Below are 17281 nucleotides of genomic sequence, written 5' to 3' on the forward strand. Positions count from 1 at the left end.
CGGGCACCCAGGGCCCAGGGCCTGTCTGCACTTACAAGGGTCCAGGAGGCCCATCTCTGGAGGCAAAGCAGAGGAGGCTGAGAGGTGAGGACCAGGACCAGAGTGATGCTCAGCCTGGTCTGGGTTTCCTTTTTGGTGACACTGTCCCTAGTGAAAGAGAAGCTGTGCTGGCACCACACTGAGACAGTACCGAAGGCGACGCTGTCCTCTTTAAAAACTTACCAGTGGTCGTTTTTATGTCACGTGAACTTTACTTTAATATACATACAGTTAAAGCCGTCAGAGGAAACAAACGCCCCTTTACAGGCAGAGGAGCAAAGATCACAAAGGCTGCATCGACTTACACCCGACGGAAACAGTTTAATTCATGTTTTTGGAAGCGAGATTGAGCCCAGGGGTGCTCTGCCGATGAGCCACGTCGCAAGCCCTTCTTAGTTTTTATGTGAGATGGAGGCTTGCGAGTTGCTCAGGCCCTCGCTAACTTTCTGCAAGTGGTTTTGAACTTCGAATCCTTTTGCCTTGGGTTCCCGAGGACCTGGGGTTACAGGCGCAGGCCACTGTGCTCGACTGGAGACAGTCTGAAGTCGTGCAGACAAGAATTCTGTATCGCAGAGAAGTTCTTAAGGATCGAAGGCAAATGAAGGAATTCTTAGAGAAAGAAAAGCTAGGCAGATGTCCTGCCAACAGACACAGAGTAAGAGAAAGGTTCTCCAGAAAAGCGACCCTGACTCCAAAGGGAAGCGTGGACACTCAGGAGGCTGCGGGGCAGGAGGGGTGAGCCCAGGGCCTCCAGGCCAGTCAGGCACCCAGCAGCCCCACCTCAGATGGAAAGGGCTGGGGTCGTGGCCCAGTGGGCAAGCAGCCCTGGGCTCAATCCTAAACACAAAACCAAAACCAAAACCAAAAGCAAACCAAAGCAAAACCCCCGTCCTGATATGATCAGCAAGGTCCGTAGTCTCACTGCCCAGTTTGATGTGTCCCATTAACATCGTCAGTCATGTCAAGACACCTGTCCTCTACTTGGTTCTCGGTCCACTCACTGATTACTGAGAAACCTCTGGCTTTATTTGCAAGACGTAGGGAGGCTGGTTATCCTGATGCTCAGTCAGGCGAGTCTCAGGAGTTCTGGAGTCTGGAGTGTCAGGCGGCCGGCTGGCTGGGGTCACTAGTGCGAGTCCTCTGGGGCAGCCCCCGGGTGAGTGGGGCCAGAGCAGCATACACACTGGGCCCCGCTGGGGGCTGCTCTGCCTGGGAGGAAGCGGGGACAGCCATCCCCCGTCTGAGGGTCACGCTGCACAGCTGGGCGTAGGTCACGTCCTGGGGACCTTCAGGTGCAGCAGCCTGGAGTGGGGAGATGGCGAGAGGGAGGGTGTGTGCTTGGCAAGGTGAAGCCGGGGGCTTGGACAGGAGGGACCCACCTGAGTGTCCATGAGTCTGTCCTCTGCATCCTCTGTGCCCAGGAACTGCCCCGACAGTGGGGGAAGAGGGGAGCTCCCGTCCCTCCTGAGTCCTGAGTGCTTCACGTGGGCGCACGTTGCTCCCTGGGGGTCCCCGTCAGGTGTGCTCTGCAGCAGGGACACAGCGAGACAGAGAGTCCCCTTGGGTCCACTCGGGATCTCCTGAGCCACATTCCACTCGGTGACCAGAGAGACGCTTTAACAATCTCAATCAGATTATGCGTCACCCCTGACAGGTCTCCAGGGACTTCCCGAGGTCTTGGAGGACTGGCAGCCTCTTCCTAACACTCCTGCCCTGCCCACGGGGCTGCAGCCACACTGCCCGTTTTCCTGAAAGTTCTGCCTCAGGACCTTGGCACCTGCTGTGTCCTCTGCTGCAGCTGCTGGCCCAGGTTCGCGTGGCCCTGTGCATCCAGGCTGGTGCTGAAGGCGGCTTATCCGAGCCCTCCCTGTGCCCCTTTCTCTGCTTTCTTTCCCTAAGGGCTCTGCCCCTGAGGCTGCGGGACTTCACATCGTCCCCTGGTGAGCGCAGGGAGTGGGGCTCTGCTCCTGCTGCATCTGCAGCTCCCACTTGGAGCCGGTCAAGAGGGGCTCCCTGAGATTGGCTGGATGGACGAGGGCAGGGGAGCCTCAGGGACGGGCGGCTCATTCACTCCTGGTCCTTCTGAGGCCCAAGGACACAGCAACAGCCAGGGCCAGGAGGGCACCCAGGTGGGCCCAGGAAGCCGCAGGAAAACAGGGAGGGTGGGCCCAGCAGGGGAGGCCAGAGCTCCCAGAGGGAGGGGTCAGCCTGGTCACTCCTGAGGGCCCCGTGGGGGAGGACAGCCAAGTGGCCGGTGGGTTGGGCTGGGAAGGAGGAGTTCCTTGTGCCTGAACAGGGCGGGGTCTCACCCGACTGTGCAGCTCCACCCCGTCCTCGGGCTGCCGGTCCTTCACAGCAGCATCTGCGGGGGCAGAAAGGGGTCGTCTCCTGTACAGAGTTGCTGGGGTCTCTCAGTCCCACAGGCCCTGCCCTGTCCCAGATGGGGACACAGAGCCAGGGAGTGGTGGTGATGTCCCAGGTCCAAGCGTGGGGATCAGTCCATGCAGCCTGAGCCCCAGGCCTCCCGCCCGGCCCTCCCGCCTGGGAGATGGGGAGCCCTGGGGCTCCACCCCACCCCAGCCCTCTTCCCCTCACAGAGGTGTTGTTCCTGGGTGGCGGCGGCTGGGCTGGACCTGGGGAGACAGGGGGTGTCAGGTGGCAGTGAGGAGGGTGGGGGGTCTGGGTCTGGAGCAGGAGTCACCTCTTCTGCAGGCCGCTGTCCTGGGGCTCTGCCTCTGTGGCCCCTGCAGGTCCCTGGAGGCCAGCCTCTGTCTGGGCTGATTGAGAGGAACAGTCTCAGCCCCAGGGGAGCCACGCACCCCACAGACCACCACAGGGGAAGGGGGCACTTGAAGAAGCCCCTCCAAGGTCTCCTGAGATGGGACGGGTCAGCAGCCTGAAATCTGTCTGCATGTGGTGAGCAGGGGTCTGCTGTCCTGCTTTTTCTGTGGAAGTGTTTCCTAGTGACCTGTCCCCAGGGGCAGGTTTCCCTGGGGCTGCTGCCCTTGCCCACCTTGCTTGACCCACGGGGAGCCAATGGCCTGCGGAGGCCCAGGTCTCCACTGCCACTCACCCGCCTTCCTGCGTCTGCTCTGATGCCAGAGGAGGAGGAGGAGGAGGAGCAGGAGGGGCAGTAGGAGGAAGGCCACTGAGACCCCGACCAGAACCGGCAGCTGCCTTCCCAGTCCTGGGCACAGTGACATTGTGAGTAGGGGCCATGCTGCCTTCCTGAGCACCCACTGCGTGCCAGGGCTTCCCACCTGTCAATCGTGCCACCCACCACCAGTTACAGATGAGGAAACTGAGGCTGAGAGAGGGCCACCTGCCCAGTCACCCAGCAGGAGCAGCAGAGCTGGGGCCTGAGCTGGGGGAGTCTGACTTCCAGTCTCCTTCCCTCCACCAGAGCTCAGCCTGAGCTGCAGGGAAGGAGCCTGGACAGCCTGATGGCCCTGAGCCCTCCCTGCACAGGTCACTGTCACTGCACAGAGGGGACAGTGCCTGCAGGTTCAGGTCCTGGGCTTCCCTGGGTGCCTCCTCTCCAGCAGGGCACAGCCAAGGTCAGCACTGAGGGAAACTTGAAGGTCAGGCCAGGCCTCTCCTCTGCACTTGGGGACTCTGAGCCCAAGGGGAGGGGCTGGTCCAGGTCAGCGTGTCCAGAGGAGGCTGCTCCACCCCAGCTCAGCCCTGTCCTGAGACCCCACCTCCTGCCAGAGCCCCTCACTTACCCCTCTGGGGTCCTGGGTCCGTGGGGGTGAGGGGCTGCTCCTCAGGGCCTCCTGGGGTGGGTGGGAGGTGAGTGCTGGCTGCCTGCTCCCCATTCAGCTGGAGGACACTGGTGGCCCCTCCTCTCTGAGGGGTGAATCCCGCTGGCTGACCCTCCCAGGGCCCCTCACTCCCACCCACCCAGAGCTGTCCACGGCAGGGCCCTGAGTGAACCCCTAGCTCACAGAGGATGGGGTCAGGGGTCACTCACCTGAGACCACCAGGGCCAGGGGGGCACTGGGCCATGACAGCAGGTAGGGGGATGAGCCTTGAGACCCATAGCACCTGTAGGTCCCCGTGAGGGCTGAGGTCACAGCTCTCATGGAGAATTCTGCCTGGAACCCTGGAGCTCTGGACTCTGGTCTCAGACGCAGGGGGGCATCAGCTGCCCCCTCCTTGACCAGAAGGAAGGTGTCCCACTGGATCCATGATTGACACAGCAGGGTCACGATCTCTCCTGAGGACACTGTGGGACCCGGCTGCACTGAGAGGGAGGGTGTGGCAGGGAGCTGTCCTAGAGAGAGGAAGGAGGGGTGAGGGGTCCCAGCTTGTTCTGAGCTGAGACCTCACCAGGGCCTCTCTGAGGACCCTGTGCTCTCTGTCTGGCTCAGGGTCTCTGATCTTCCTCTCCCTGTGCCTCCCTGTCTCTGTCTTCTCTGCCCCTCCCTGACCCTCCCTGTCTCTCTCCCTCCTGAGACCCCACACCTCACCCTGCCCATCACCTCCTGGGCCTCCCACTCAGGGCTGTGCAGAGTCTGGGTCACTGACTGCACACACTGGGCTCCTCACCTGTGACCAGGAAGTCCAGGGGGTCACTGGGGGCTGACCACTCAGAGGAGAGCCTGTGTCCACCGTAGCATCTGTACCGACCCCCATGGGAGCCACTCACAGGGCCCAGAAGGAAGGTGGCCTGAGACAGCCCAGCCTGGAGCTGCTGGCCAGGGAGCTGTGGGAGGTCCTGTCCCCCCTCCTTGGACAGAGCAAATCTGTCATAGCCACTGTCTGAGCGACATAGGAGGGTCAGTTTCTCTCCAGGGTCCAGGACTGGGCTGTGCTGGGTCAGGAGGGAGGGCTTCCTGGACAGCCCTGGAGGGAAGAGGAGCCTGGGCTGAGGGAGGACCTGCCAGCCCTGCCTGCCCTCCTGCTGCAGGTCACTCCCTCACACCTGGGTCTCTGGCCATGTGGTCCCAGGTTCCCTCATCCTTTCTCTCACCTGGGGCTCTCTAAGAGAAAGGTCCCCACAACCTGCTTGATGTCCCCAGCTGTGTCAGGGAAGATGTAGTTCCCTCACCTGAGACCAGGAGCTCCAGGGGGTCACTGGGTTCTGACCACACCTGGGGGGTTCTCTGTAACTGCCATAGCATGTGAATGTCCACCTGTGGCTGGGGGTCACGGGGCCCACAGGGAATAGGGCCTGGAACTGCCCACTGGAGTCTTGCTGTGAGTCCAGAGTCCAGGTGAGCTTGTGTCCTCCTTCCTTAGTGAGAACGAACTGGCCAAATCCCTGCCATGAGCCACACTGGAGGGTCACGTTCCCTCCTGAGGTCACCACAGGGCTGGGCAGGGCAGAGAGCCTGGGTTTGCTGTAGGATCCTAGCAGAGAAGGAGGCAGGTGTTAATGGGCTCCCTCCTCCACACCGTCCCCAGCTGGGCTGTGACAGGGACACCTGGGAGCAGACTCCCTTCCTGAGGGCAGAGCCAGGGGCTGGGACCCCAATTGTCCTCTCACCTGTCACCACCAGCTCCAGGGCATCACTGCGCTCTGACCAGCCAGCAGGGCTGTGATAGTAGCATTGATATCGCCCTGCATGGTGCTGGGTCATGGTTGGGATGGGGAACTTGGCCTTGTTCCTGGGCTCCTGTGGGATCTTCGTGTCCCAGGACCCTGATCTTCCAATTTTCTCCAGACGGTACTCCTGGGCCCCCAGGGTCCCCTCACACCAGAGGGTCACTGTCCTTCTCTCTGTGACCACAGAGCCTGGCTCAGCCCACAGGGTGGGCTTGGGGAGGGTCCCTGCAAGGGAATGAGGGGCTGGGTCCCAGCACAGCCCCTCAGATCCCAGCCCTCAGCCCAGCTCCCTCCAGGCTTCCCAGCCTCAGCCCACAGCTGCTGTTCTCCATCCACTGCCCAGGGTGGCTCCTGGTCCCCAGGGAGGAGCAGGACCTGGGCCAGCTGGGGACACTCACCTTGCTGCCCTCGGGTCCCGGGGCCCAGACTCAGCCCTGGAAGAGAGTTCCTGTGAGAGGGGAGCCCTGAGGCCTGAGCAGGCCCTCTCCTCCCCAGAGCCTCCTGGGCCCTGTGTCCCCTGATGGCCAGGGCTGGCTGTGGGCTGGGGTCCTTCCCAGAACAGGGTGTCCCTCCCCTTCTTCACATCTCACCAAGGCAGAGCAAGGCCGTGAGGGTGGGGGTCATGGCGTCTCCTCCCCAGGTCCTGGCTATGCAGATGGAGGAGGTCACAGATTATGGCAGGACAGAGGAACACAGGGTGTGGACACATGGAAGCTGGGTTCTGCCTGTCGTGGGGCGTCACAACGAAAGTTTCACAGGAAGGGGAACTGTCGTCCCCTGATATCCTGTCTTTTCCCCAGCACTGTGTGGGGTGGGGCCTGGGCTCCCTGTAGGCAGCTCAGACAGCAATGGTGCCTGTCCTCACCCCTCCACTGTCTGTGTGATCTGTCCTCATCCCTGCAGGGCCAGGAGGCAGCAGCCAGTGCACCTGGTGCCCTCCTGAGCCAGCACTTTCCAGGTGACGGTGACCTGGGACTGGTCCTCCCTTCGCAGGTCTCCATCTGTCCATCTTGGTGCTGGGTTCTTGGGTCTTAGCTGGGGCCATTGGTCTCCCAGCCCTGGACATGCTTTAGGGAAGACGCAGGTCCCCCTCAGGTGGGCACAGAGCAGCAGGCCCTGAGCACCTGGCTGTGCAGTCAGCTGGAGCTCTGCTGGGGGCACAGAGAGGGGCAGGGCCCAGGGAGCTCCTCGCCTCTCCTCCTGGTGCTGGTGTGGATTTCCTCTGCTAAATGGTCCCCTTCGGGGCTTCCCCTCTCCTTAGCAGCAGAACCCACCCCTCTCCCTGGGATGGAATCTGAGGCCTCCTGCCTCCTGGGAACCCCTGTCTCCTGGGCAGGGTGCCCCTCGGGGGCCAGACTCCAGCTCAGTGCCAGCTCATTTGCACTGTGGTGTCGTCCTGCGTAGGGACAACTGGCCTCCCAGACCCAGCGTCCAGTTTGGAGCCTGTTCTCTTCCTCACGACCTGGAGTGTGGGGTCAGCAGTGTCTGGACACGGACAGGCTCAGCCAGCTTGTCCTCCAGGGCTGGAGGCCAGCCTGGGTTTGGGCCGGGAGAAGTTCGTGGTGCTGGGCTGGTGCACACTCCGTGAGGTCCCATCTGCTCTGAGCTCTCAGAGGTTGTCCCTGCCATGTCTGAAATCCACAGCTCTTCCCGTCAAGAGCAGAAGAGGAGAATGGAGGGTTCCCCGCATGGAGGAGGAGCCACAGGGAAGGATCCTCTGGGGTCTGGGGTTATCAAAGGTCATTGAGGAGAAGGCTCCTGCTCCATGTGAGGGGGAGTGGGCCCAGGGCTCTGGGAGGGGTGGGAGCTGTGCTCTGCTCCAGCCATGTCTGCAGCCAGGCCTGGCCAGCTCAGCTGTGTGTGGGGCCCAGGGCAGCCCAGCCACCTCCCTGTGCACCTCCTCTCTCCCCTCCTGTCCTCGCCCCTCTCCTCTCTCCCTCATTTCTATTCACTCCTGTCTCCTCTCCCCTATTCCCTTCTCTGGTCTCTTCTTCTCCCTACTCCCTTCTACTCCCCTAGGGGTTTTGCATTTTGTAGTAGGTATTGCTGCAGGTAGGTGCACTGAGCCACTGAGCCTCATCCACAGTCGTTTTTAATTATTATTTAGAGTCAGGGTCTCCCTAAGTTCCCCAGGCTGGCCTTGAACTTCCCCCTCCTGCCTCAGCCTCCGAGTGCTGGGATCACAGCCTGGACACAGGCCACACCCAGCTCTGTTTCCTTGTGTATCTGAGTGCTGGTGGGGTGGGGGTGTCCATGATGTCACAGGCGGGTGATGGGTTGACGTTTTTATACTACTAAATGTCCTTCTGTGTCTCGAGACGCCTGTTGACTCACAGTCTATTCTGCTGATGTGAATGTGGGTTCCCCAGCTCTCTCTTGGTTCCTGTTTGTACAGAATATTCTTTCCCATGTTCACTGGTAGCCACTGTGTGTCCCTGGAGCTGAAGTGCATGTCCTGAGCTGGGCCCAGGGGAGGGAGAGGAGGGAGGTCACTGGAGCCTAGGAGTGCAAGGACCTCCGGGCAGAGAGAGAGACTCTCACTCAAGAATAAACGAACAGGTAAATGAAGAAATAAAGGAAACAAACCAAAGCACCAGGTTAAAGTGCATCTTGCAGACAGTGCGCAGTTGCTCCTTGGTTTTCCACATTTTCTACTGGGGCATTGTGGGTGGACATGTGGTGGGATCTGTGTTACACACTCAAACACACCCGACACAGCACTGTGACTGGACCTCTGTCCTCCCGTGGTCTCCTACTGTCCCTCCTCTGTGGCCCAGCAGCTCCTCCCAGTGGAGGCTGAGGCTGCTCTGCTTCCTCCTGGGGCCCTGCCCAGACCCTCCCTCTCTGTTGACTGGGCTCTGTGATCCCCGGGGGAGGCCCGTGACCATTGTGTGCCGGGCCCTGCTGGGGAGGTGAGGTTCCCCTGAAGAAGAAGGGACGTTCCCGGTTCTGGGGTCAGAGGACCTCTTCACCTCCTGAGACAGAGGCCAGGTTCCTCTTCCCTCCATGAGTGAGGACCCTGCTGGGCTTTGTCACTGCCGCCACCTAAAGTCCTGTGGTCTGAGCTCAGTGAAGACTTGCAGCTGGTGCTGAGCAGCGAGGACGCCACCCAGGCCCCCAGCCGGGTCCCAGCTCAGCCATCAGGTGTGTCCCAGGTCCTGGACCCTGTCCCAGCTGCCGTCCTGTCCACAGCCTCCCTGCCCCCTCCTGACCCCAAGCCCCTCCCTCTGCACCATGTCCCCTCGGTCCCCATGCCCTGAGGTCCCTGCAGCCCTGGTCTCAAGGGTCACTTTGGGTGACGTGGACACAGCTCCAGCATGGGGTAGACATGGAGCTGGCCTGGCTGCTGGTCCCCTCCCCTGGGCAGGTCGTCTGGCCCAGGGATGGTTGTGACCAGGGCTGGAAGGAACACTGGGGAAGCTTTGGGATGAGATGGTCCTTGTCCTGTGTGCTCAGTCTGGGGTTACAGTCCAGGGGGCTCAGCCCACCCCAGGGAGGAGCAGGGACGTTCTTCATTCAGAGTCAATCTTCTGTCCCGTTTCTGTTAATTCTGCTGTGACTCAGACACCCTGGGGGCAGATGCACAGTGTCCAGGGGTGCTGCTCTCGGCCAGGCCTGGGTACTAAAGCCTTACCTGAGGCTCTGACAGGTCCCCAGTGCCCTGGGGTACTTACTGGGGGCCCACAGCCCCCAGGATGAGGTCAGACCCCAGACCCAACCCTGTGTCCAGGGAGAGGCACCCACCCATGTCTGCCCATGACCAGGGACCTGCTGGTCAGTTCTGGTGGGTGCAGAGCAGGAGCAGCCTGGGTGCCATCTTGGTGCCCCAGGTCTCCCCACCCACCCTGGGGTCTGCAAAGGTCACCTATGTTCAAGGGTAGAGCAAGGGTCCAGGGAGGTGTCAGAGAGGTACTGTGGGGGGACCAGCTGAGTGGTCACAGGCAGAAGGAGCTCTCAGCTGTTCCTCTGCCTGCTCATAGGAGCTCAGAGACTTCAGGGGTGTGTGTGTGTGTGTGTGTGTGTGTGTGTGTGTGTGTGTGTGCGCGCGCGTGCGCCTGTGCTCCAGGCAGGTACATAGCTGCTGGTTTAAGGCAGGGTCATCCTGTAGAGACCACCATGATATCCACAGATGCGGCAGGTCCTGGAAGGAGGGACATGATGTACCCTGCATCTCTCAGGGATGTGGCCCAGTGCAGGCAGGTGGCTCCTGGCAGGTGGCAAGGCTGTGAAGTGTCATGCTGAAGCCCACCCCTCCTGACCACAGACCCTCATGGTCTCTGCTCCCCTGTCCATGTGATGGGTTGAGTGTCCCCCATTGTGTCCTGTTGGTCCAGCTGTCTGGGTGGATCCAGTCTCGCCTTCCCCCTCTGCTGTTTTCCTGGAATCCTCCAGGAGGCGGAGACCCTGTGTGGACACTCAGTCCTCCCCTCTCTGTCCCCATGCTGTGGGGACCCTGGTCCTGTCAGGGCTCCATCCGAATCTGTGAGGTGACGTCTCAATGGTCCTGTGCCCTGTGGCCTCCTCAGGACCTGTGACCCAGAGTTGTCCATCACCAGCCCGGGAGTCAGCTCCAGGGATGCACTGGGGGTGCACCTGCGCCCCCCCCCCCCATGGACTCTGGCCTTGCTCAGCATAGCTCAGCACCACGTCCTCGGGAGGCTTGGTGTTGGGGTGAGGGGGTCACCAGTGAAGGCGAGCAGAGCTCACGCAGCCTGCCTCAGGGATTCACACACAGGGGCCACCCACACCATGGCCTGACCCCTTTCCCGAGGCCTCAGACGCTGGGGTTTAGCTGAGGAGGGATGGGGAGCACGCAGAAGGGACCAGTAGAGGGGGGCTAGATGAACGGGCAGAGCAGAGACGGCCCGGGTCCAGACGTCCCAGCCCTCACCTGCAGCCAGGTTGGAAAGCTCCAGGCTGGGGGACATGAGGCCCAGTGGCCAGGCCAGGGTCCCAGCCTCTGTCCTCTGGTGGCTGGTTCTCCCAGGGGGGGTGGTGTGGACATCACAGGCACGGAGAGCTCCTCACATCCTCGTGTGGCAGAGGCTGTGCTTCCCCCGTTCACTCCAGGACAAGGTGGCCTTTGCCTGAGACATGGAGCTGAGTCTGATCAAAGGCCGCTGTGTGTGCTCCAGGTCACCTGTCCCCAGGGTCCTCCTGATTACCTGGAGGCCTGGGAGGGGCACAGGGAGCAGGGGAGGTGGGGCAGGGCCGTCCCAGGACAGGTCAGTCAGGAGGGGCTCAGGATGCCGAGGTCAGCCTAGAGGACAGAGGCTGCCCAGCCTTCTCCAGCCCTGTCTGTCTCCTAGGAGCCCCACGTGACATCAGCCCCACCCACAGAACTGGCTCCCCCGCAGGTCGGTGTCCTGGATCTCCGCAGGGTGTAGTGCCCATGGGGACAAGTTCTGCCTAAGAAGTGGGAAAGTGGCTCCTATTTCAGGGTCTCTGAGTTGGGTCCTGCCCACCTGCCAGTGACCTCGTGGCAATTCTGGGAGAAGCCTTGCACAGGTGGCTCATGTCACTGAAAGAAGAGAGCACCCTCCAGAGAACCTGAACCTCAGGACCCCAGCACCCCAGGGAGATGCCCAGAAGGCTCCGCCCATGCCTGAGCCCAAGGAGACCGGGGTCATCATGGACTGTGCACTGTGGACCTGGACACTGCGGGGCCTGAGCATGTTCTCAGCCTGCACCAGGGAGCACTCCCTCAAGGCTGCTGTTGAAGCTCTCTCTAGAACGTTTCACTGTGTTCTTAACTTCAAACTCTGTCTTTGCTTTCTCTTTGTGACCTTAATTTCTTTGCTGGACCTTCTAATTTCTTGTGCATGCTGTTTTCCTGATTTTGAGTAGTTCATTTTAATTCTCTTGTCACTGAGATGTGTTAAGATAATTATTTTGCTTTTCCCCAGGTAGTTTGCACATCTCCATGTCCTCAGGTCTGTTCCTGGTACGTTACTTGGTTCCATGGGTGGTGCCACCTGTCCCTGGTCATTCGTGACCCTTGTGACCTTGCACTGGTGTCTGCACATTGAAGAAGTAGGCACACATCCCAGTCTATATAGACAAGCTTTGTCAAGGAAGGTCATTCACCAGCAATGCCATCTATAGTCTCCAGGTGGGTCTCATGGTGGGGACTTCATGTGGGATTTTTGCTGGACTCCTGGGGTAACTTACCTGTGCCTGGGTCTGTACGTGGTTGGACCTGGCATCTGGGTCATGGTTCCACCGAGGGATCAATGGGTGCACAGGTTGACTGGATCTGTAGGGGAGGCCTGGAGTCTGGGACTCTGGGGTGGCCTGAGGCCTATGTGCACACTGCCCACCTGGATCTGAGGCGGGTCAAGAGCCAGTCTGTAGCACTGGGGTAGGCAGAAGCTTGAGTCCTTGGAGTGGTCCTGGACCCTCACTCTGCAGGCTCAGTCCAGGACCCTCACTCTGCAGGCTCAGTCCTGGACCCTCACTCTGCAGGGTCAGTCCCGGACCCTCACTCTGCAGGGTCAGTCCCGGACCCTCACTCTGCAGGGTCAGTCCCGGACCCTCACTCTACAGGGTCAGTCCTGGACCCTCACTCTGCAGGCTCAGTCCTGGACCCTCACTCTGCAGGGGCAGTCTTGGGGTCTCTCAGCAGAGGCAGTCCTGACCCTGTCCATGAGGGATGGCCCTGGGACAGGGTCCTCCGGGGTTGGCCTGACCCTAGATCCTCTGGACCAGGCCTGGTTCCCAGGTCCACTGCTTCCTAAGGCCACACGTCCTCAGGTGATAGAGACAGAGAGCCCTGAGCAGGAGGCACCATGGATTGTGTCCTTGAATGACCCATCCCTGAGCTGCTGAGTAGAGCAGAATGTCCAGGGAGACCCAGGCAGCTGGAGTTCCCAGCAGAGAGAGCAGGAGAGAGGAGGCCGCTCAGAGGTGACCTGAGACCTCGGAGGGTCCCTCCAGGAGCCTCAGTGCTGTGATCAGCACGTGCACGTCAGGAAATGACCCTCAGCTGAGGGACAACCGTCACCAACAGTGTCTGGTACTACACAGGCCAGAACCAGGGCCTTTCTTCAGCTGGACATAAAAATCTCCCTGGAGGGTGGCACGGGACACTGGTATCGTCACAGGTGCAGAGGGGCCCTGCTTCAGTGGCGAGGACCAGGCACCTCAAGGTCAACGCAGCTCTAGGTTGGCTTACTGTGACTATTACCTACAGGATCAAACTGCTTCCCAGAAGGAACGTATCTGAGTTCTAGAACAATGCTCACGAGTACTCACCGGAATACAAATGCATCCGGCACCAGCCAAGTCAGCAAACACTGTCTGGTGTCCAGTCAAGGTCACCAGACAGGCAGAGGAGCAGACACCAGACACAACCCAAGAAGCCTACCGGGGTGTCCATCTCCCGCTCCTGGGCCCAGCACCGTGACCTGGCATTTGCTGAGGTCCTGGGGTTGCTCAGCTCCGTGTGTGGTACCTACGCCAGGCACGTGGATGTTAGAATTGGGACAGAAAGACATTAAAACAGCTGTTACGGGGCGAGGGAGTAGCTCTGCTAGAGCCATGCCTAGCTCACGTGAGGCCCTGGGGTCAATCCCAGCACCAAACCAACTAAGCCAGTTATCACAACTGTATTCCGTACTTTCAAAATGTTTAGGAAATAAATAGATGATGTTATAAGAAATGTGTGTGTTGGGACTACAGGGAACTTCTAGAGGCATAAACTGTCATAAAGGAAGGAAATAAACCAGTTGTTATGTAAACACTGCAGTACAAGAGAATAGAGTGAACTCGAACTTGAAGGTACAGCAATAGAGACACCAAAACTGAAAGAGAAGAAAACTCAGTTTTCTTTTTAAATGAAAAGGCATTTCTTATTATTTTCGTTCTTGATGATTGCCCCTGACTGGGGAAGTAGGGACCTCAGTGTAATTTTACTTTGCATTTCTGTGATGTCCAAGGAAGGTCAATATTAAACTGTTTTTGACAAGTGTCTGCTTAGTGCCTGGTCTAGCACAGGAATCCTGTCACCTACCAGAGGTGAAGATTCAAAGTGGGTGAGCTGAGACCTCAGCCCTGCAGGGACCAGCCACAGGGACTCTCCACTGTGACATTGACCTCCAGGAGCTCAGCCAGGGGCCTGCAGGACAGGACAGAGCAAAGCCCCCTCGCGGTCCCAGGGGAGGGAGGAAGCCTGGAGCCACCTGCTGGGCGCTGCCATGGCCACAGCTCTGTGTCAGGAGAAGGGAGTGAACACAGCCCTTTGGGCCAGTTCTTCCCTGCCCTGGGGCTTCACACCAGCAGCCAGGAAGGGGACTGCCTGCCCCAGCTTGGTCTTGTGCTCCTAGGAATGTGATGTGGCAGGATCCAGGGTCTCTGCAGACCCTTCAGACAGAGGTGGGTCTCCTCTGACCACATCCACTGTCTGCCTGATCTGTCCTCATCCCTCCAGGGACACAGCAGCAAATACTGCTAGAGGCCCCCCGAGCTGGCCCCTTGCAGGTGAGGGTGACCTGGGCTGGTCCTCCCCTCTCAGGCCTCCCTGGGGCTCCATCTGTCTTTCAGCCTGTGCATGGCACAGGGTTGTGAGCCCCTTGCTAAGGCCAGTCATCTCCCCAGCCCTGCAGATGCTGTGGGAAGATGTCTGCTCCCTGTTCAGGTGAAGGCAGAGCAGCAGACCCTGAGCACCTGGCTGTGCAGCTCACCTGGAGCTTCATGCTGGACATGAGCCCAGAGAGTGAACAGCAGAAAATTGAAGAAAGGCAAGAAAGCCAGGTATGGTGGCACATGCCTGTAATCCAGTGGCTAGGGAGGCTGAGATGGGCGAATTGCAAGTTCAAGGCCAGCCTCAGCAGTTTAAAGAGACCACAAGAAACTCAGTGAGACCCTGTGTCTAACTGAAAATGAAACTGCTGGGGTGTAGTTTAGGGCAGAGGGCGCCTGGGTTCAGAAGAAAATCCTGTTGTGCTCCTCCACTGCCCGGGTACCATGAGCATTTATCACCTTCTCTGACCCTCAGTTCCCTGTTCCTGATGAGGTTGTCACAAACCTTCTCTGCAGAGGGACTTGGGGAGGGGTGCAGAGTCCATGGGAGGGGCTTTGTCTGGTTAGTCAGCAAAACAGCTTAGGACATGCACTGGGGAGGCTGGGACCTGGGAGGATCCAGGCTTTGGGCTCCCGATCAGGTTGCACGATTGCTGTGTCCAGTGAAGGCCCAGTGCTGGGTGCTCTGTCCTTGTCACAGCTCTGCAGGAGAGGGAGCTGCACAGCCCGCCTGCTGGGCTTCACCACAGCCTCGCTGACCTGGACGGGTCAGACCAGCTCCATCCACGGCAGCCCTCAGCTCTCCCCTGTGTGGGACATGAACCTGAGAAGCACTGTGAAGCTCCACGTCCAGAGGAACTGGCTGACAGACAGACAGAGAGCTGACCATGCACTGCTGGACACTCACCTGGCCAACAATTTCGGTTTCCTGAAAACCCCTTGTAGAGGAACTGCCACCCCAGGAGAGATGCAGAGAGCCCTGTCCAGAGCAGGGGACTCCAGGCGCACACCAGCCAGAGCAGGGGACTCCAGGCGCACACCAGCCAGAGCAGGGGACTCCAGGCGCACACCAGCCAGCGCAGGGGACTCCAGGAGCACGCCAGCCAGCACAGGGGACTCCAGGTGCACACCAGCCAGAGCAGGGGACTCCAGGTGCACTCCAGCCAGAGCAGGGGAGTCCAGGTGCACATAACCAGAGCAGGGGACTCCAGGTGCACTCTGTTTACTGCTGGAGGAGCCCGTGTCCAAAAGCATGTCTTCTGCAACAGCAAGATAGGCGGAGCCTGCGTCCTGCAGGATGCGGGAGCTGCCTGTCCAGAGTGAAGTGGGGCAGGGCCAGGGCCACAACAGGTGCGTGGGCTTCCTGGGATGTATGCACATGTCCAGGGTTAGTGACGGCCTGTGCTGCAGACCAGCATTCAACTGTCCGCAGGCATCTTAAGCCTCTGTGCACAAACTGGTGTGAAATGCTGGCCAGGAGCACCTGGTGGACTGAATGGAGGACAACCCCCAGGGATGTCATCACCTCAAGCTGTGTCCCTGACCTCCCCCTACCTCTCCAAAGGTGTGTTTAGGGCTGGCCTCTGTCCAGCACAGGACCATCTGTCAGGAGGTGGATCCCAGGCATCCCACAGCCAAAATACAACTGGAAATCCAGGGCTGCCCTCGGAGCCCACAGGGCAGGGATGAGGCATGGTGAGACCAGGAATCTAAGACAGTACCACTGAAGGTGCCCAGGGCTCTGGCTGATAGAGTGACAGCTCAGAAGAGGAGACGGGCATCCCAGGAAAGAGCCTAAAAGAAGTTCCCCCAGATGCCAGAAGGACTGGCATGAACAGGAGAAGACCACTGCGGGCTGTCCCAGGGTGGAACCATGGAGGGAGGATATTGAGCTGGAGACTGTAGCAGTGGAAATGTCAAGAGTTCAGAGACAAGAACCTCGATGGACTGAGGGACAGGTGTCTCTCGGCACCCCACAGCACCAGGAGGAGGAAGGAGAAGGACACGGGGTCTCAGAGGGTTCAACAATGACTGGGGGTCCCCAGTTCCCATCGGACACCAAACCCCAGACCCAGGAACCTCAGGGGCACCACACAGGACCAGGCAGGGGCACCACCCTGGGCACTGAGCTCAGGCTGCAGGAAGCCAGGTAGTGGTGGAAACCACACCTGCACAGGGAGGGACACAGGCTCTGCCAGGACCACTCAGAACCCAGGGGGCAGCTGGAGGGTGGGAGAGAGAAGGGAGGAGAGAGAGAGCAGCAGCCCCCAGCCCTGCCCTGTCGGGTCCCCTCAAGGTGGAGGCAAAGAGCAGCTGGCTCACACCCCTCTAGGGGACCTGCTGGCAGCTGACCTGCCCTGAGGAGATGCTAAGCCAAGGTCCTGGGGGCAGGACACTGACCTCCAGCAGCCACGTGGACTACCAATGAAGGGCAGGCCTGGTGGGTGCTGAGGAGCCCTGCCAGCTCTGGAGGGGACGCTGAGCCATCTTCTGCACCACCCAGGAGAGGAAGCAGAGGGAAGGTCCTAAGTCATTCCCAGAGGCCTGCAGCATCTGACACCACACCACACAAGGACTTCCCGGGGAAGGAAAGCACCCTGGACATCCCCATGGAGACAGGGAACAACCCTCCACAGAAGAGGCCCTCACTGCACAGCATCCCAGTCCAGCACACCACCTCCTGACTGGGTTCCCAGAGGCCTGGTCCCCTAGTGACGTCACTGCCTGGGGCTTCGTGTGAGGGCACTGGGTGGTGTTTGCAGGACAGTGTTGCCCAGTGGTGCGTTTCTCAGCAGGAGGGCGAGGGCTCAGTGGGACACACTTGCCTCAGCAAATCCACCCAGCAGGTGCAGAAGAGTCACACAGCGTGACCAAGGGGCGTGTGTCCCAGGTGTGCAGAGGCAGTTCATCATCCAAAGCCCATTAGTGTGATCCATCACAGCAACGGGTGACAAGGATGGTCCCCTGCAAGTCACCTCAGAGCTGGAGGAAGAGCTCTTTGCAGGGTCCACATGCACTTGTCAGAGAAAAGCCCTCAGTGAGTCAGGAGAGGAGCAGAGCCTCACCCTGACTTGGAAGAGCCCAGAGAGCCAAGGCCCAGGTCCCAGCTGAGGCGAGAAGCCACCTGCTCCCACTCCATCAGGGCAGCCAGGAGCTCTGAGCCTCAGCCTC

At 59.9% G+C, this 17281-nt stretch overlaps 1 protein-coding gene across 1 annotated transcript in view; it reads right to left on the bottom strand.

Moving 5' to 3' along the window:
• The window catches only part of LOC306648569 (immunoglobulin superfamily member 1-like), a 50708-nt gene that overhangs the window by 13257 nt on the left and 20170 nt on the right, over positions 1–17281 (bottom strand). Inside the window, 13 exon segments of the mRNA XM_079118734.1 lie at positions 1147–1341; positions 1419–1565; positions 2349–2401; positions 2635–2672; positions 2741–2816; positions 3113–3226; positions 3765–3815; positions 4013–4315; positions 4591–4887; positions 5093–5147; positions 5153–5394; positions 5531–5815; positions 5989–6024. Of these exon segments, the coding sequence (XP_078974860.1) occupies positions 1147–1341; positions 1419–1565; positions 2349–2401; positions 2635–2672; positions 2741–2816; positions 3113–3226; positions 3765–3815; positions 4013–4315; positions 4591–4887; positions 5093–5147; positions 5153–5394; positions 5531–5815; positions 5989–6024 (1892 nt within the window).

This window comes from Sciurus vulgaris (genome assembly GCF_902686455.1).
Source record: "Sciurus vulgaris genome assembly, chromosome: 17".
In the NCBI taxonomy this organism is placed as follows: domain Eukaryota; kingdom Metazoa; phylum Chordata; class Mammalia; order Rodentia; family Sciuridae; genus Sciurus; species Sciurus vulgaris.